This window comes from Lepidochelys kempii, chromosome 2 (assembly GCF_965140285.1).
Source record: "Lepidochelys kempii isolate rLepKem1 chromosome 2, rLepKem1.hap1, whole genome shotgun sequence".
Classification (NCBI taxonomy): Eukaryota; Metazoa; Chordata; order Testudines; family Cheloniidae; genus Lepidochelys; species Lepidochelys kempii.
In genome coordinates this window covers 241,651,827-241,672,655 of record NC_136381.1, presented here as the reverse complement: position 1 = coordinate 241,672,655, position 20,829 = coordinate 241,651,827, and the positions used below count along the sequence as shown (strand labels likewise).

The 20,829-nt window shown below is 40.7% G+C and overlaps 1 protein-coding gene across 2 annotated transcripts in view; it reads left to right on the top strand.

Annotated features, from left to right (window-relative positions):
* The window catches only part of ITGB1 (integrin subunit beta 1), a 78,563-nt gene that overhangs the window by 38,192 nt on the left and 19,542 nt on the right, over window positions 1-20,829 (top strand). For both annotated transcript variants that reach the window (XM_073334422.2, XM_073334421.2), the window contains 9 exons: window positions 962-1,132; window positions 1,437-1,675; window positions 3,791-3,946; window positions 7,560-7,655; window positions 8,958-9,047; window positions 9,802-9,942; window positions 10,110-10,312; window positions 13,861-14,099; window positions 15,825-16,047. In XM_073334422.2, the coding sequence (XP_073190523.1) occupies window positions 1,030-1,132; window positions 1,437-1,675; window positions 3,791-3,946; window positions 7,560-7,655; window positions 8,958-9,047; window positions 9,802-9,942; window positions 10,110-10,312; window positions 13,861-14,099; window positions 15,825-16,047 (1,490 nt within the window). In that variant the 5' untranslated portion in view covers window positions 962-1,029. The remainder of the gene's footprint in view (window positions 1-961; window positions 1,133-1,436; window positions 1,676-3,790; window positions 3,947-7,559; window positions 7,656-8,957; window positions 9,048-9,801; window positions 9,943-10,109; window positions 10,313-13,860; window positions 14,100-15,824; window positions 16,048-20,829) is intronic.

Genomic DNA, 20,829 nt, shown 5'->3' with positions numbered 1-20,829 from the left:
CACTATGAGACATTCAGTCGACTATATTCATCCTGATTATCGCTACAAAAAGGTTGTTTTTTTTTCTCCTGCTGATAGTAGCTCACTTTAACTGATTATTCTCGTTATAGTTGGTATGGCAACACCCATTTTTTCATGTTCTGTGTGTGTGTGTGTATGTATATATCTTCCTACTGTATTTTCCACTGCATGCATCCGATGAAATGGGTTTTAGCCCACGAAAACTTATGCTCAAATACATTTGTTAGTCTCTAAGGTGCTTCAAGTACTCGTTAAATTCTTCAATGTTTCTGCAAAAAGAAATCTTGGAATAAGTCTTTCATCCTTGAATTTTTCATTTAAAGGGGATCTATCTTTGTTGGATTTTTTTTATTGCATGTTATATAAGCTCACCCCATGTTTTAAGGCTGTAATAAGTAATCACAACAGGGTGAGATAGGGATGAAAGGGTAAACCAACTCTTAATTTCCTTTAAGTTTTTTTTACCTCCTTAATTTTACAATATCCATAGTCTTTTGTGTTTCTGTGTTTTAATGGCATAAAAAACAGGGGGAAATAGCTGTGCTACTTACCTTGCAGGAACGTTATTTGTTGAAATTAATATTTAGGTCAAGATTTCAGAAGTGACTACTGATTTTTGGTGTCACAGATTTTCATGTATTCAACATAAAACAACCTATAGGGACCTGATCTCAAAGAGTTGGCCTTCAGACCTTTCTGAAAATCAGGCTTCTTTAAGGTGTTTCATATGGGACATGCAAAATTGTTAGTCACTTTTGAAAATTCTGGATATATTAATTTGCAGTTGATCACTTCCAGTTATAGAAGTAACCTTATTCATGGTTGCGGTGAACCTTTTTTTAGGACATTGGTGAAAGACCTTCAATAAAGAATTTATATTTCTTGTCAGTTCAGTTACTCTTCATTTTGTAATGAATGGGGGTTATTTTTGTTGGTTTAGGGGAACCACAGACATTTTCATTAACATTTAAGAGAGCTGAAGACTACCCCATTGATCTTTATTACCTTATGGACCTCTCTTACTCCATGAAGGATGATTTAGAGAATGTGAAGAGTCTTGGTACTGCTCTAATGACAGAAATGAAGAAAATAACTTCAGATTTTCGAATTGGTAAGAAAGGATTAATTAATTAATGGACGTGGGAAAAGGGAAAAATCCCATTTGTAGATTTAAAAATAGTAAAGTTGAATTTACTGATGTGTTTTTTGACTGTCTGAAAAATAATAGAAGAAAAATGAGCAATATTCATATTATTGCTATTCTTCTAGTAAAGTACAGTTTAGAAACTGTTCCAAAAGAATATTTGGAATGTTGAGGGGGAAAATTGAAATTTTTTGAACTGTGCACTATTCCGTCATGATTATATATATACACTAGAATTACACTCTGACTGAGGGGTTTTGTTCTGTTTTAGGATTTGGCTCCTTTGTGGAGAAAACTGTGATGCCTTATATAAGTACCACACCAGCCAAACTCAGGAACCCTTGTACAGGGGACCAAAACTGTACGAGTCCATTTAGTTACAAAAACGTGCTCAACCTTACCAGTAACGGAAAGACGTTCAATGAACTTGTAGGTAAACAACACATTTCTGGCAATTTGGATTCTCCTGAAGGTGGATTTGATGCAATAATGCAAGTTGCAGTTTGTGGAGTAAGTGTATATCAATTTTCATTACTACTATATTAGATCAAACTATTTTAATGCAGTCAGAGTGTCTCACTGTTGTTGACCTGAAGTTTAAAAACAGATCTACATTTCACTTTACCAACCAAGACTGAGATTTATCCTTAGGGCAGCGGGTGGAGACAGAGCAAACAGAACTGGAAGCATGCACTTACGTTATATAGTATGTACATTCCACTCACTGAAAGGTCCCTACTGGGAAATTTGAAATTAGGAATATGAGCCCTCTTTGGTGTGGAGGGCAGTCCATGAACATTCTCTTCCCAGAAGTTTCTGTAAAAGAAAAGTCAAAATCATGAAATCTTTGCGGCACATGGATGTTTTTAACAAGATCAAACAAGTGTTCTCAAATGACTTTTACATGTAATGTACCCTTCATGATTTTCTTTTAAAATATATGCAAAACACTTCTGTGTATTGCACTTTTTTACAGGCCACTTATACTGAGTAGATAGAACTTAACTCTCCCCTTTTTAATTTTTGCTACTTTTTGGGGGACTTCTATGGACCAGTGGATTCCGAGTTCAAAACGTTCACAAAGGAGCTTAGAAAACACTTGCTCACAAAACTTCCTTGGTTCCTCAGTAGTTTGTTCTGGTTCGAGTTTGGCCAGGGCACAACTTTCTACACTTTTTCCATCCCAGCCCACCCCCCTTTTTTTCTGTCATCCTTATTCAAGTAATTACAGCCTTAATGCCCCAGTAGAGATAACAAAAGGAAAGTGACATCTTAAGTGTATAATAACCTTCTCTTCCTTCCTACTCACCACACTCACAAAACAATAGGAAGACCTGTTACAAATAGAAATATTCTAGAAACCTTTACTTAGAAGCTAATGTAACATGTCATGCCGCCAGCTTTCCGGACATAGAAATGAAAATACTGTATGTCACACAATACTTCTCATTTAAAACCCTTCTAAAACCACCAACAAAAAAACCTTCAGTACAGGCCATTTCAATAGTGACATGCCAGCACTTTTTGATATGTACAACCATTGGGTCTACACTTGAAGCTCTAAGTTAAACATAATACTATAAAATAAACCTGAGAGACTGTAATGTGCCACCTTCTCATTCTGTTATTTCCCAAACAGTTTCACCTGCAGTCATAGGTACTGATACACACCTGCACAATGCAAAATTCCAGAACACAAGCACGAGCTATTGCTTTTTTACAATATCATTGTACTGTTAAACTATTAAGTCAGAGTTAAGGTTGCTGCTGTTATTTAAAGGAGAAGCCAATGCATTATTTTAGAATTTCAGCTTTAACTATGAATTTTCTGAGATTCTAATGAGTATTTTGCCTTTTTCCTCCCTCTGTCTTAAATGCTATATATGCTTAAATGGCCCAATCCTGTAATAACTTCTGTAGATGGCTGAGAAAGTTTACAGGAATGAGCCCCATATTTGTAGGCTCAGAACTCTGCTGCGCCCAGTTTGCAATGGGTGGAATAGCGATGAGAAGAGGGGATGTCAGGGATCTAGTTATAGCTCCCCTGATTCTCTAGCCTGTTCTGTGTTGGCTGTGGAACTTGTGCAGTTTAGGACAACCTAGGGGATTCTTTAATGTCCACTAGTTGATAATGGTCCTCTTGGTACCATCTGACCGTACAGGCTTGCCAGAGCACACTGTGCACTTTTACCCCAAACATGCTCTCTATCATTGGGCTACAGGGTAGTGGTTTGGGAATTGGTTATGTCGGCATTATGTCTTACCGAAACTCCACAGTTGGGGTGATATGGGCAGTTTCTTCATCCTTTGTGCCACTCAGGTAGTGCTTAGAGAGCAGAACAGACAAGAGTCTAGGTCAGAAAGTGTTTTGTTCTCTGATGAAAGGTGCTATACAAGCGCTACTGTTGCTGATAATATTACAGGACAGACTTGAACAAAATATGTGCATAAACTAACTATAACTAACTTTTAAAGGCTTATTTTAGTTTTTTTTTGAATATTTGTCATGTCTGCCTTCTTGTATTTAAATCTAAGTGTATGTTGCATTGCTTTAAACAAATTAGGGGGGGCGGGTTAGTTTTTAAAAGAATGAAATAAAAATCATAAAACTTTTTTTCCCCTAAGACACAAATTGGATGGAGAAATGTGACAAGATTGTTGGTATTTTCTACGGATGCTGGATTCCACTTTGCTGGAGATGGTAAACTTGGTGGAATTGTTTTACCAAATGATGGGAGGTGTCATCTGGAAAATAACATGTACACAATGAGTCATTATTATGTAAGTCTTCATGCCTAAACCAAAGTAAATTAATAAAGTTTAAGGTCAGAAAGGGATCATTAGATCACCTAGTCTGGCTGCCTGTGTATCACAGGCCATTAAATTTTACCCTGTTCCTCCGTATCGAGGCTAATAACTTGTGTTTGGCTAAAGCATATCTTCCAGAAAGGCATCCAGGTGTAACTTGAAAAGATAGAGATAGAGAATCCACTGTGTCCCTAGGTAGTTTGTTTCAATGCTTAATCACAGTCATTGGTTTTAAAAAAATTGTCTGATTTCTAATTTGAATTGTCTGGCCGTTGGTTCTTGTTATGCTAGATTTAAGAGCCTTTTAATAGCTGGTATATTCTCCCTGTGAAAGTACTGCTACACTGTAATTAAGTCACCTCTCAATTGTCTTTTTAATAAGCTAAACAGGTTGAGCTCTTTAAGTCTCACTGTAAAGCATTTTCTTCAGCCTTCAAATCTTTTTTGTGGTTCTTTTCTGTATCATCTCCAATTTTTCAAAAACCTTTTAAAATGTGGTCATCAGAACTGAATACAGTATTCTGGTATCTCTCTGACGCTATATACAGAGGTAAAATTGTCTCCCTAGTCACTTGTTTACATATCCAAAGCATCACACTAGAAGCTCATGTTCAGTTACTTGTTGACTGTAAACCCTAAATCCTTTTTAGAGTTGCTGCTTTCCAAGATACAGTCCCCCAAATCTGCAGGCATAGCCTGCATTCCTTGTTCTTAGATGTGTAACTTTTCATTTGACTATATTAAAATGTACTTTGTTTGATGGACCAATGACTTCCCTGTCCTCATCACTATTTACCATTCTTCTTTGCTTGATTGCGCATGTGCACACCACTTCAAATGTGCATGCACCCGGTGCACCAGCATCAGAGATCTTTCGTTTAGCCGTACCTCTCCCAGTGGTGCACGCATCCTCTGCTGCCATGTTCTACTCTGCAATGCTATAAAGGATGGAGCCAACCCTTACTCCCCCTCAGTTTCTTGTAACTGCTCATACTTGGTAGCTGGAGTGTGTTAGCTTGCTTTGGCAATGTTTTTCCTTTCAGGAAAATTATTTCTAGAGTATATAGTTGGTACACGTTTTTTATAAAGTTATAGTTAGTTTAGTGTATGTTTCATTTTTTAAGAGTTTAGTAGATCTGTCAGTTCCTGCTTTTTCTGAGTACTGACACCTGGTACTGGGGAATGCCTCGTTCTCTGGGCTGTATACCTTGCACCAGCTGCAGGAAATCCATGTCAGTGAGTGACCCTCATTTTTGATATGTGAAGTGCCTTGGTGAGGATCACGTCCAGGACAGGTGCCAGATGTGTAAGGAATTTAAGCCCCGAACCAAAAAAGATACAGAGGTGAAGCTTTGTCACTTCTTAAGGTGGCTGTACGTTCTAAGTGGGCAGCATGCACGTCTACTTCTGTCAAGAGTGCTCCATTGTGGTGTCTCAGCAGCACTCTCCTCCCCCAGGACCAAAAAAGAAATACTGGTGGGGTACTTTAAAGGACTCTTCCTCCAAAAGATCAAGATCCCCAGCACTGACATCCAGTAGGCATGCTGGGAAACAGGGTAGAGTGTCCTCGGAAAGGAGGCACTCCCCAGTGCCAGTAGTACTTCATGAAGGCTCGTGGATTCCAGCACTGGGGCCTGTGGCATTATGACTGACCGCTGCTGGAGCACTGTAGCAACCCCTTCGATGCAACAACAGCAGCATCAGGTCAGCCCTCTTGGTCCAGATCACACCAGAAGCATGTGATGTGGTGTGATATCTCCAGTGCCTTTCAGTACCAGATTCTGTGGTGGTGCAGGAGTTGCTGATCCATTAGCAGTTGATATGTAGTCTTTGTTGCACTTACCTACCTCTTCTGCAGTTTCCACGGTATGCATCCGATGAAGTGAGCTGTAGCTCACGAAAGCTCATGCTCAAATAAATTGGTTAGTCTCTAAGGTGCCACAAGTACTCCTTTTCTTTTTACCTACCACTGTTATTCAGATCCAATACCTACTTCAGACCATCTGGCACCTCCTCGCCAGACACCATCAAAAGGCAAGCCCAGCATGCTGTCCCTGTTGCTTAAGTCTTTGGAGACGCACTGCCAGACCTTGTCACTGTGTGGTACTGCACCTCCCTGGTCAGGAGACTCGGTATCTTCCTTAGAGTCAGAAGTAGGTTCTTATGCCCCTCAATCTTGGGATCAAAGGCATTGTTCATCTTCATCAAGAGAGTTGCGCTCCTGGTATGCAATAAAGGGTCCACATTGGTCCAGAGACTTGGTTTCATGTGCAAGTAGGGGTTGGGGGCCCCATGCCTTACCAGTGGCCATATTGGAATCCCTGGGGGTTTCCTCCCATGCTTCTCCACAAGAGAAGAGACTGAGGACATTGTTCCCAGTGCTGATGTCAGTACCGAGTGAGATCAAATAACCCTCCTGGAGCCTCCTGTAAAAGAGGTTGAAGAGACTCCTTTTCAACCATCTTTGTATGTAGCCACCTCATTACTGAATGATGCAGTGATGTCTGGGGTGTCCTCTCCTCTGCAGGATGACTACAGAGCATATGTCTCCTCTGTGGACATACAGGTGGAGATGGTGCAAGATTCCTCCCATAGACTGGTGGACATACTGGGGTCAGCAGGACCTTCCCATATAACTCTATAAGTTTTTTCTATAAAACGATATTGACTGGTATTAGTATTCCTGTATTTGAATTATTTGTTAATTGAATCCCGAATCAGCGTTTCTATTATTTTGTGTGGGATTGATGTCCGGCTGACTGGCCTACCATTACCCAGGTCATCCCATTGCCTTTTTTAAATGCTGGCACAATGTTAGTACTCTTGTGGAATTTCCTCATTATTCCAAGATCTATTACAAATTAACATCAGTGGGCCAGAGATCTCTTCAGCCAACTCTTTTAGGACTTTCAAGTGCAAGTTATTCAGGCCTGATGATATGTAGCATGTAATACGTTTAAGACAAGAGTGTGGTTAACAACTATGCTTTTGTGGCTTTTTGGTAAGTAGATAAAATAAAATGTGTGTAGATAATTAAGTACTCGATTGCTAAAGACAAGTAGCTGTAAAAAGTGTGTGCGTGTACATGTTCCCAAACACATTTTATGTAGATTAAAATAAACGTTTTGTTTAATACCAGACTACATTTGAGTCACAGTTTGTTTAGTATTTAAAATGGATAAAACACCACACAAGGCTAATGGTTTTGATTAAGTCAAAAGTATTATGAAACATGATAGGATATATGTTAGCGATTAAATCAGACTTTATAGGAAGTGATTAAGAATGTGAAAATTTGATTTATTTTATATTTATTTTATATTATAGTCTTGTCTAAAATGTGTTTATACCATATTCACCTGCTGGTAGACAGTCCTGCCTTGAAGGGTTTTGTGGATTTTTTGGTTTTGGGGGAATTTTTGTTTGTGTTTTTAAAAAAGCTTGCCCTTTAACTAAACTATTGTTGTTTGGTTGGAAGCCTATGCTTTTAAAATTCAAAAAGCAATTTAATATTATGTAAGGTTAAAAAACCCAGATTGTTCTTTATCTGCTAAATTTGAATTAAGTTTCATGTCTAATTTTACAGGATTATCCCTCCATTGCTCACCTGGTACAGAAGCTTAGTGAGAACAACATTCAGACAATTTTTGCCGTTACTGAGGAGTTTCAGGCAGTTTACAAGGTAAAGTAAAAAAAAAAAAAATCACATGAGATAAGCTTCTGTTGCTTATATTTTTCCAGACAGTTGAGAGGCTGATTCTGATGATCCAGTATGCAATCATCAAAACTAATTTGATTTGAAATTAAAATGTGTATGAAAACGGGTGACCATGAAAGTGATTTTTGCCATTCCTGCTAATTACTAAGCAATCTTTTCTTGAGCAGTTGCCTGTCCCAATATAAAACCTACCAGTCTGCTTTTATTTTTCAAGCAGAAAGTGGGTGGATTTAATCTTTCTTACTTTTAGGTTAGAAATAACAGTGCAGGACCTGCTTTTTGCTTCAAAATACCCGAGGGGCATGGAGACGTGGAGTCAAAGGAGAATTGTGGGAGGGGCAGAGCTGAGCTTAAGGGGAAGGAGTTTTGGAAAAGCACATAACTCTTAAACATGTTTTAAAACTAGTTCTCTCAATACCTGATTTAGAGAACTTGAAAAGGTGGGTTTGCCATTATTTGTATTTTATGATTTTACCAACAGAACTAACTTGTTTTCTTTCACCTTCATTTGATGACAGTTGATCTCCCTCTCCCTGACTGTTTTAATGCACCAGAAGGAAATATGGCTTATGGTTCTAAAACCTTTTATAGTTACAGAAGTATCTTCTTAATTAAATACTGTCTGAATATTTTTTTAACTTAAATGAGAGGTTTTTTTAAATAATTTTTAAGGAGAATACCTTCCTTTTTTATTCAATCAAAAGATATACGAGAATTTTAAAAGATTGCATAATTTTGTTTTCAATATTCCAGTCACTGTTTTTATTCCTTCACAAGTTACTGAAACTATTGGCAACATTTTTGTCTTGGTCTTGGGAGTTTTTCCTGACTGTATAAGGTGGAATCTCAGAGTTACGGACAGCCCGGGAATGGAAGCTGTTCAAACTCTGAAATGTTCATAACTGTGAACAAACATTATGGTGGTTCTTTCAAAAGTTTACAGCTGAACAATGATTTAATACAGCTTTGAAACTTTACTATGCAGAAGAAAAATGCTGCCTTTCCTTTATTTTTTTAGTAGTTTAGGTTTAATACAATACTGTACTGTATTTGCTTTTTTTTTTTTTTTTTTTTTTTTTGTCTCTGCTGCTGCCTGATTGCATACTTCCAGTTCCAAATGTGGTGTGTGGTTGACTGGTCAGTTCATAATTCTGCTGTTCATAACTCTGATCTACTGCATCTCAGTGTATATAATAAACAAGCTGTTAGAGTGGGATTTATATTTGTGTAAAAGTAATTTACACTTTCTACTTTTAATATTAAAAGGAACTGAAAAATCTGATCCCAAAGTCAGCAGTTGGAACTCTGTCTGCAAATTCCAGCAATGTGATTCAACTGATTATTGACGCCTACAATGTAAGTTTGTTTTTAATTCATGTATATTGGCATCAGTTTCTAGAGAAGCCCACTGAGGTATGCTCTTTTTTTAAAAACATTGTGAATGGAGTAGAAGATGGAATGTTAATAATTGCATAATCTTGTCAAATTCTGAAGAAAAGTGCACAGCTGTATGTAAAGATTAGCATTCTCTCTGCAAAAAAAAAGACTTATCTTCTCTTTTCAAACCCATCTAACATTAATTGTGTTTTCTTGCATCTGATGTGATCAAGAGGACATGCTTATTTTTCCTTGCATGATCTTTTCTTATTGTAAGGAGAGGAAAGAAGCTGTGCTTTTTCTTCACCACAGCAACCTTTATGTTTAGTAATCTTTGAGCCATGTTGTTAAGTTCTGGAGGGAAGCTACCTCTGGTCTTTAAATGATGATGGTAGTACTTCAAAGAATAGTGAAAGTGGGTTTAAACAGAAGTAATGAATCTTTGGGGAACTGTTAAGAAAACACCCTGGCGTGAGAAAGGACTGATAAAACCTAACGACCCTCCACAGAACATTCTGAAAAGTGTCTTCTAATAAGGATAATGTATGTGCAATTTTATTCCTTTCCAGATTTTGTTCTCCTTTACTGTACTGAAGGCTGGTGTGTAGAGAATGTATTTTTGTGAAAGTCTCTCTTCAGGAAATGACCATTTAATAGGCTCCACCTTTATTTGTCAACTCTTTTAAAGCTAGATGGTAGTTATTACTTAACTAATAACTAATTTTTGTTTTAGTCCTTGTCTTCAGAGGTTATCTTGGAAAACAGCAAGTTACCAAAAGGAGTAACAATCAATTATAAATCTTACTGCAAGAATGGAGTGAATGGCACAGGAGAAAATGGCAGAAAGTGTTCCAACATTTCAATTGGAGATGAGGTAATTTTTCTGTTCAGTTGAAGTATACAGTACATAGCTGACAACATACATTTTTAATACCTAAAGAATTGAACAAGACTGAAGATCTCTGTAATATTTTACTTTTTAATAATTTAGACAGAGTGCCTTTTAGTACTGATGTAAGATTCCATTTATTTCACTTACAGGTTAAATTTGAGATTAGTGTAACCGCTAACGAGTGTCCAAAGAAAGGACAAAATGAAACCATTAAAATTAAACCACTGGGTTTCACTGAAGAAGTGGAAATTAATCTTCAGTTCATCTGTGAATGTCAATGTCAAAGTGAGGGAATTCCTCGTAGTCCAGACTGCCATGAGGGAAATGGAACATTTGAGTGTGGTGCTTGCAGGTAAATAAATGGACCTTTTATTCTTTTTGGCAAACGGGAAATATGAGCACACAGTTTCTTTATTTAGGCTTGCTTTTTTTTATTTTGGGCAGGTTGGCTGGGAGAAACATTACGGTGCTTGGTCATCTTAGGGTCTTACCTGTGTTGAATACTAACTTGTCTCCAGAAATAGTCCCACTAAAATAAGGGGAATTATTCATGTAGTAAGGCACTGCCAAGCAAAGTATCAGAATCTGGCCCTTCATGAGTTGGTCCTTCAAAGAATATGGAGGCCTTATTATTTTAAGACCCATTTATTATGAAAAATACTGCAAGGATCAAATAAAAATGGAGCGTAAATTATAATATTCTTGTGAGCTTTAAGATTGACCTAATTTTTACCTTTGAGACATGAAGTCTGGATTTTCTTCCAAGGAGTTTTACAATGCATTTTGTAGCTTCTTGGCAGGAGTGCCTGGCAAGCTGGCACCAGCTGCTCAAGACCAGTGATGAATGAAAATTCAAGGCCAATCAGTATTAACAGACAAGGCTTTTAAGATGCTGTGATTTTCCTCATCGCTTTCTTTATTTTATTTATTCTTAATGTTTGGGGCTCTAATTACGTAGATATTTTCAATTTTTATATGTTTTAAAATCCCTTAGGCTATATAGAACTATGTGTTTATATGTATAATTGAAATTCCCTTTCATTAATTATATTTATTAGTGTTCAGCACAAGCTATGGAAAGTAAACTAGAAACCAAATTCTGCTTTATTACACCAGTGAAAGTCAGACTTAATTCTATTGGCTTTACTGGAGTTGTACTGGATTTTAAAAGATCAGAATTTGGCCCTAGAAGTGGGCCAGTTAGACATCAACCCGATAATCCCAGTTTGGGCTCTTCATTTTCAAAGAAACCTATAGCTAAAATAAAGATGATTCCTTCTGGAAAACCAGGCAGACAACCTGAAAATGTGGCTCAACTCCTAAGAATTTCACCTTTAGGGAAGTAGGATCCAAGCTCTCAGAGAGTAGTGAACAACACTGATATCTGGTTAATACATTCCAAACATTATTTATATGCAGTATTGTTCTAGCCAGGTTGGTCCCAGAATATTAGAAACACAAGGAGGGTGAGGTAATATCTTTTATTGGACCATCTTCTGTTAGTGAGAGAGACAAGCTTTCAAGCTTACACAGAGTGCTCCTTCGGGTCTGGGGAATTGCTCAGAGGGTCTGTCTACACAGCAAAGAAAAACCCGCAGCTGGCCCATGACAGCCAACTCAGGCTCATGGGTCTCAGGCTGCAGGGCTGTTTCATTCTTGTGTGGACCTCTGGGTTTCGGCTGGAGCCCGGGCTCTAGGCACGCACCCTGCAGGGTCCCAGAGCCCAGGCTCCAGCCTGAGCCCAGAACTATACACAGCAATGAAATAGCCCTACAGTCTGAGCCCCGTGAATCCGAATTGGATGGCACAGGCAAGCCACAGATTTTCTTTGCTGTACTGACATACCCAGAGTGTCACTACTAAATACAAGGTGCAACAGATTGTTTAGCATAAGTAGTTAATTCATGTTTCAAGGGACCATTCAAGGTGACGTGGACCATTAACACCTATCCTGTCATGGGGTGGGGGAAAGCTGGATTAACCACTTTTGCTGGTCTATACAAGAAAATTAGGTCAATTTAACTGCGTCACAGGGGTGTGAAAAATCCACGTAGCTGAGTGGCATTGTTAAACTGACCTAAGTCCCTGTGTAGACACCAATAGTGCCACTGTAGCATTTTAAGTGTAGACATACCCTAGATCTGTGGTTCTCAAAGCCGGTCCGCCGCTTGTTCAGGGAAAGCCCCTGGCGGGCCGGACTGGTTTATTTACCTACCACGTCCACTGGTTTGGCCGATTGTGGCTCCCGCTGGCTACGGCTCACCGCTCCAGGCCAATGGGGGTTGCGGGAAGCAGCGCGGGTGAAGGGATGTGCTGGCCGCCCTTCCCACAGCCCCCATTGGCCTGGAGTGGCAAACCGCGGCCACTGGGAGCCACAATCGGCCAAACCTGTGGATGCAGGAGGTGAACAAACTGGTCCGGCCCGCCAGGGCTTTCCCTGAACAAGCAGTGGACCGGCTTTGAGAAGCACTGCCCTAGAGTACATATCTGAGGGCTGGTCTACACTAACGCTGTAAATTGACCTAAGTTACGCTACTTCAGTTACATAAATTGTGTAACTGAAGTCGACGTAACTTGGGTCGACTTAGTGCGGTGCAGACACCGCTGTATGTTGACAGGAGATGCTCTCCCACCAACTTATCTTCCGCCTCTCGGGAGGGTGGAGTACAGACGTCGATGGGAGAGCACTCTGCCATCAACTTAGTTTATCTTCACCAGACCCACTAAATCAATACCGCTGCATCGATTGCAGCAATGACAATTTAGCCAGAAGTATAGACAAGCCCTGACGCCTGAAGAAGAGCTCTGCGTAAACTTGAAAGCATGTCTCTCTCACCAACAGAAGTTGGTCCAATAAAAGATATTACCTCACCCATCTTGTGTCTCTAAACATTATTTTTAAATTGAAGAAGTTTTCAACCCCTTTCCCAGCTCCCTCATATGCAGTTATTTATTAAAGACAAACAGCAATAGACATTGATTTAATGGAAAGATTTCAGGAGCATATTTAATGCAGGACCTAATTTTGCCAGGATACTTTATATGGAATTCCCTTTGAAGTCAGTGGAAGTGGTGTGTGCACTGAATGCTTGCAGATTGGGGCATGTTTCTCTAACTGGTAAGCATTTGGAAAGGGGGAGTCATCAAATATTACCTGCCTGAAGCACTATCTGCTTCACTTACTTTTACTTTTATACATCACTGCCACTGACATCTCTATGACTTCACATACAAAGACTAAAAGGATAATGGATTCAATATGAAGAATAGTTCCTTGCTCTTTTCTACACTTGAATGATTTCCTGATGAAAGCTTCATCTCTGGTTTAAGTGGCTCTCAGGTTTGTTTCTGGTAACCATAAGAAACCACCTTTTATTCATAAACACTAGTTCCTGATTTTCTGAAGTGCTGAAACCCCTTCACTGCAATTGAAGTCATTGGGAGCTGCAGGTGTTCAGTACCTCTGAGAATCCAGCCCTCGAATGCCCAGTGTCCAAGCGAGAATGTTTCCTTGATAGAGATTAAGTGGGGTAAAGGGCAGTAGCCATAGTAAATAGCCATTGGCACTACTTTTATATTAAAATAATAAGTAATAATGATCTCCTTTTACAGAAATAATGGCTACATAGCTATGTTGTCATAGGTTGCAGCCCTCAGCTTTTCACCTGGAACAAGTAAACAGCTGAGAAACTGCTTAATGGCACAATTAGGTCCTAAGGATGGTTACACTTAAGTCTCAGCTGGTATCTAGTTTGAACCTCAAACCATTCCCTGGAGAAACAGTGACTACTGCCTTTTATCCTGTTGAATCTTTTTCTTGTATATATTATTGTATGTAAACATTTTCAGTTCACATGAGTTTTACCCAATTTAAATCTTAGGCATATATTTTTCCTCTAGGTGTAACGAAGGACGTATTGGAAAAGAGTGTGAATGCAGCACAGATGAAGTAAATAGTGAAGATATGGATGCTTACTGTAGAAGAGAGAACAGTACAGAAATATGCAGTAACAATGGAGAGTGTATTTGCGGACAATGTGTATGCAAGAAAAGGGAAAACACCAATGAAGTCTACTCTGGCAAATATTGTGAATGTGATAACTTCAACTGTGATAGATCTAATGGCTTAATTTGCGGAGGTGAGAAATATAGTTCATAGTTCTACAAAACTTTGCAAATATGTTACAGGGTGAGGCTGACAAATTTGAACAGTGGCTAGGTGACTTAGAGGATATGATAAATGACTATAGAGCCATTTGAATCTGGCCTGAGCAGATAGTGTCTGAAGATAGTTACCTAATAATATAATGGCCATCAGTCTATAGCCAAGGCTATGGTATGTGCTAGTAGAAATGCTAACACTTCAGATTAAATATCTTCCCTGCCATCACAGCTCCAGTCTGTGATGTAAAGTGAATTTGACAAAAGCTGTAAAATGCTATGAGACCTTCAAAAATTTAAATACTTTTGCCTTTTAAAAGGAGACCAGAACTTATTGTAAATCTCATAAATCTGACACCAGGCAAATACCTACAGTATGTATTAATATAAAATGATAAAGTAAATTATAAATGATTAAAGGAGCTGAAATCATTTGAGGGAGAATTTTGCACTTGTTTTTACTACATGCCCCATCTAAGAAATGTTGGGTGGATCTGACAAGAGGTGTAGTAAATGCTGAGTCAAGTGTCTTGAGACTGTACTACTACACTCAGGTTTCAGAGTAACAGCCGTGTTAGTCTGTATTCGCAAAAAGAAAAGGAGTACTTGTGGCACCTACTGTAACCTCGATCAGTACAAAATGAGCTGGTAATCTTAGCCCAGATACTAGTGGCTATTGTTCACATTGTATAAACCACTGGTGACTATTTAAGCTATTACCAGCAGGAGAGTGAGTTTGTGTGTGTATGGGGGTCGGGGGGTGAGACAACCTGGATTTGTGCTGGAAATGGCCCACCTTGATTATCATGCACATTGTAGGGAGAGTGGTCACTTTGGATAAGCTATTACCAGCAGGAGAGTGAGTTTGTGTGTGTGTGGGGGGGGGGGGGTGAGACAACCTGGATTTGTGCTGGAAATGGCCCAACTTGATGATCACTTTAGATAAGCTATTACCAGCAGGACAGTGGGGTGGGAGGAGGTATTGTTTCATGGTCTCTGTGTGTATATAATGTCTTCTGCAGTTTCCACGGTATGCATCCGATGAAGTGAGCTGTAGCTCACGAAAGCTCATGCTCAAATAAATTGGTTAGTCTCTAAGGTGCCACAAGTCCTCCTTTTCTTTTTGCGAATACAGACTAACACGGCTGTTACTCTGAAACTGGTGACTATTTGGTATCCTTCCGAGCAGTCTCAGAAAAGGCCAAGGACTTAATCAACTGTGAAGAGTAACTGACCTTTTTTCATGAGACTTAAGCTCTTCTAAAACAAGGTTGAGGTGCAAATTATGTTGTTTACCATATGTTTGTATAGTGCCGAGCAGAGTAGAGCCCCAACCTGATTGAGGCATCTAGGCTACTAGCATGATATAAATGTTAAATTATTGTTAAAGAGAGGTTGCACTGATGCTGATTATCTGTTGTGGGGAGAGGGCTTCATTTTATAATGGTCTCCATGAGTGACCATTCACCAGCCTTTCTGGTTTTTTGGTTGTGGTTTTGTGAGGAGGGAAGAGAAATGTCTTTAACTATAAAAAAAAAACTCTCAAAGGAGGCAACATTAATTCTACTTGTCATCTTTTTATCTTTGCATCAGTCAGTTTATATTTCTAATATTCCCTGATGGCAAACATTATTCAAAGTATTTCTCGGTGCCACAAAATGAATATTTACTTAAGTTTACTAAAATATCTTTTTAACATGCAGGAAATGGTGTCTGCAAGTGTAGAGTATGTGAATGTTACCCCAATTTCACTGGCAGTGCTTGTGATTGTTCCTTGGATAAGTCTTCATGTATGGCTTCCAATGGGCAAATCTGCAATGGAAGAGGAACCTGTGAGTGTGGAACCTGTAACTGCACAGATGCCAAATTCCAAGGCCCCACGTGTGAAATGTGTCAGACCTGCCTTGGTGTCTGTGCAGAGCACAAGTAAGTGTCAGTTCAGCAAAGGCGAGGCTTTCAGAGATGCTGTGTGTATGTGCGGTTTTGTTATTTACATATTCTCAACTTTGAAAATGAGGCCCTTGATATTCATTGCTGCTTCATTCTCATATTCCAATCTGAAATATAGGGATATAATCCCCTGAGGCAGTAGGAGGAGATGAAATAAAGTTAAGAGTCACAAACACACACAAAAAGTACACAACTTTGACTGGTTACCTTAGCTAAGATCGTTTAGTCCTTAACTTTCTTCCCTTTATATCAGAATGTGATTTGTGATAAATAAAAATCAGTTCAGACTGGCTTTTTTTGGATAATACTCTGTTTATAGGACAGGGACTACTGCATCATAGTTAACCTTGCAACCTGGTTTCTATGTAAAGCCAAAGGTACCCTGGATTGCATCCAGGAGACTGAGTTCAAATCTCCTCATCCAGTGACTGCAGTTAATATTTCTGTGTATTTCACAACCGTTAGTATTGACTAAAGACTCCTATGAGGAGGTTCTATGGCCTGTGCTATACAGGAGCGCAGACTAGATGGTCCCTTCTGGCCTCAGTATCTATAAATATTCCTACCCTAAGTGCAAGGGACCCTCATTTCATAGATAAGATGACAGAGATTCTTCTTTGAATCGTGTCCGACCTGGAGTGCATGCGCCTTTGATTGAAGATTTTCAGTAAAAGTGCCCATTCAGCCAGCGCATGTGCTTTATGCCGCCTCATGCCCTGCACCAAAACTATATCGGGCTGCACCAGCAGGCTGTGCTCAGTTCCTTGTCAACCGCCTCAGCCTGAGATGGAGCCTTTAGTGTGCCCATTTATAACTGTTCAGAGTTTATTCTTTAGACTAATTATTTTCTGTAATTTATTTTATATCTCTTATTTTGTAGAGGTTTGCATTATAATCCCTTTTTCTTAAGAGGGTTTTTTTTCTTTTGGGATCCCTGTTGTCTTGGGATATGGCAGGATCTCCAGGCTTCAAGTGTTGTCTTGCGTCACACAGGGAAGCCATCCCGGCTCGTGACGGACACTCCCAGTATATTTGCTGTTAGGGGGAGATGGATGTCCCTTAAAAGCAGAGCTATGAAGAATTGGGAGGTGAAACTTAAGCTCTTAATGATGGAGTATTCTCTCCATCCAGCATTGCATCCAAGCCCAGAGACCCCCAATGGACATCAGCCTCTGAGTGAGCATAGTGCTGCATCATCATCTGCACGCTCTTCACAAACCTCTACAGACCTACACAAAAGAGATCCTCAGAGGACTCAGGGAAAACCCATAAAAATAGGAGTCGTTCTCTTCATAGTTTACTCCAGGAATGCCTCAATCTCCTCAAAATAAGACTACACTGGAGACCTCATATCCTCCACTGGGTATCGCTGAGGCTGCAGGCTCCATCAGTATTGACCTTGTGCCTAGTGCTCTGAGCTTCTGTAAGGCTAAAGGAACAAAACATGCTTTGGCAATGAGGTCCTCCATTGTACCACAGTAGCAAGACACTCCAGGGAAGAAGTCTAAGCACTCTTTTTCTTAAAAGATGGTATCTAGAACTCTCTTGGTATTCACCATGCTTAAGCTGGTCATCCAGAAGACAGGCTTCTCATATTATCTCAGCACATACCAAGGATTCATCTTCTTTGGTACCGTTGAACTGCATCAGACAAGACTTACCGGAACAGTCTATACCATCATTACCAACTGTGGAGCCTGGCTTCAACTCCACCCCGCGCCACAGCAGTTTAGAAATTCCAAAGCCTTACTTGTCTCAGATATGTCTGAGCCTCCATTGCTAATGGGTACCTATCAGTACCACTTGATTCTCCAGCACACCATGACTTTGGCAGAGCTCCTCCTTTAGATGAAAAGGAATTCCCATCCGATTCTCAAATCTCAGTGCAGGATTCCCCTGCTCACCAATGAAAGGAGCTTCCACCTGACACTTTTAGGGAAAGAGAGGAACTACAAAACAGTGCTCCTCCTTGCTAGTTCCAGCAGCATTGGATACCACCTTCTGTATCTCATGGACCTCCTCAGTGGCCAGACTGGGATCCTTGGGCTGCATATTGACAACAGTTTTCATGAGCCCCTAGTTTTTCTCCTACTTCAGCTATCCCTCTTCCATTACCGCAAGTTAAAGAATTGTTTGAGGAGCAGGAGGCCAGAGTAGATAAGGAGGCTACTCTGCAAATGAATATCTCCTCATCTTTTCCAGATGAGACTGTCAAGCCTCCCCTGCCTTCAAGATTTAGTAAAATATATTGCGGACTCCTTACAGATCCCCTTAGAGGAGGTCAAAGAGTTGCAGTGGAAGTTACCAGATATTCTACAGTGGTGATCCTCATCTAGAATTGCCTTACCTGTCAGTGAGGCCCTGTGGGATCCTGCCAAGACCATTTAGCAGACCCCAGCAACAATATCACCAACATGCAAGCATGCTGACAAAAAAAAAAAATTGTGTGGTCTATTCAAGAACTCTGACTTTTTATTTTCCCATCCTTCATGTAACTCCCTTGTTGTAGAAGTGGTGACTGAACGTGGCAGACAGCACCCCATCAAATCCACACCTTAGGATTAAAACTAAAAATGTCTTGATCTGTTCGGCCGTAAGACCTACTCATCTGTTACAATTCAGTTTAGGATTGCACATTACCAGACTCTTATGATGAAATATGATGACAGAAATTATTCTAGGTTTACCACCTTTGAGTGCCTTCCGCCTGAATACTGCGAGCAATTCCAGTCCATTATTAATGAACATCAGCTACTAGCTAGGAGCTTATTCCAAGCCTTGTTGGACACAGTTGACACTGCAGCTTGTACTGTTTCATTAGCAGTGCTCATGCATCAGGCACCCTGGTTCTAGCTTTCTGGGTTCTAAAGGGAGGTCCAAAATATGGTTGGGGACCTTCCCTTTGATGGAATAAGCTTCTTTGCTGAATCCACCGATTAATCCTTACGTGCCTGAAGGATTCCAGAGCCATCTTGAGATCCCTTGGGATTTATACACGGTAGTGAGGCAGTGTGGCCTCCCTCTGACCCAGAGCGGGAGGAACTGGCCTTTGTGCACAAGTGGGCGGAGCCAAGCCTGCCTCGCCCCTCCCACCGGAAGTGGATAACAGGAATGGGAAGTATAAAAGGCGGAGCCTCTGGCTCAGTTGCAGCCAGAATGCCGAGGGAGACAGACATGTCCTATTCACCCCCGGCTGCTGACTCTGCTACCCAGCCCAGTGAGTCCCTTCCCGCCAGGGAACCTGTGCCTACTGCAGACCTACCAGGACTGCTGCTGGCCACCCACCCGGAGCAGATGGAAGATGTCTCTTGGTTGCAGGTGCACCCGAAGGGGAGGGGAGGAGAAGAAGTGGCCCAGGAACAGCCGACTTCAGTGTGGCTGTAGCGCTGCCGGAAGCATGGCCAGCGTGTTGCAGCTGGATTCCCCGCTGACCCAGTGGCGGATCGCTCCGCCGCTGTTAGGGCCCTGGGAGTAGGGTGGGCCCGGGCTCCACCGGCCACCCCACCTCTGGGTGGCCGCCTCCCCTTGCCAGGTGCAGAGGCCTGCATTTGTCAATCGTCCGCTAGAGCTAGGACACTGACCCCTGGGTTTCTGCTCTGTCCCTGCACCAAGGGCCCAGAGCTAATTGACTCCTGGGGTTTTTCTCTGCCCCAGCTTAAAGGGCTAAGAGCTTAATTGACTGTTGTGTCTGCTCTGGCCCCTGCAAAAAGGGCCCAGAAACAGACTAAGGTGTTTGCCTGGCTTCTGCTTAAAGGGTCAAGAGGCTATAAACAATTGGCTGCTCAGCCCTGTTAGACCAGGCTGGACACTAATGCCTAATGCTAATTCCCCTGATACTAGGCGTTGGTCCCAATGGCGTGGTGAGGCACTGTGGCCTCCCTCCAACCCAAAGGGAGAGGGACTACCACCACACCACTACATATACCTACATGTAAAGAAACATTCAAACAGCACAAAGATCCTGTCCCGTTCAATTTTCAGGATTTCAAAGTCACACAGAGCTGTCCAGAAAGAAGCCATGGTTTCAGAGAAAGATCTGTCTGTCACTCAACCATCTTTGTCATAAAAATGACAGTTTTGATGGATTGGTTGAGAGCCTGGAACCACCCCACATCACCAAGCTGCAACTACACCATTCTACCCCTCCCCCCCACACACACACCTTTGTAGACTGTTGCTCCCATTTTCAACTTGTGTGGGAGAAGATTACATCTGACATTATAAAATCATGTTACTCCATCCTTCCCCCTTCTCATGTCCCTTTTCAGCCACCCTTCTCATGAGCACTTGCTGAGACAGGAAATTTACTTCTTTCTAGGCATAGGAGCCATAGAACCCGTTCTAGCTCAGCACAGAGAAGGAGTTTACTCCAAGTATTTTTTTCATCCCAAAGGCAGGCAAGAGATAGAGATCGATTCTAGATTTAAGACTCCTAAACAACTTGGTGAAAAAACAAAAATTCAGAATAGTGACTCTCACTGCTATAATTCCATCACTGGCATTAGCCAATTGTATCTCGACCTTCAGGACATGTACTTTCATGTCACAACATCCTTCTCACGAGAGATTCCTTTGGTTTCTGGTAAGTCTGCCCAAGAAGCATGTCCTCACATTAAGCTCCTAGAGTTGAGGGCAGTCAGAAATGCTTCTGTTCACTTCCTTCCATTAATCAGGGGTAAATCAATAGAATTCATGATAGACAAAATAATCTGCATGTTCTACGTCAATCATCAGGGTGCGTAGGTAAGATCCCCTTTC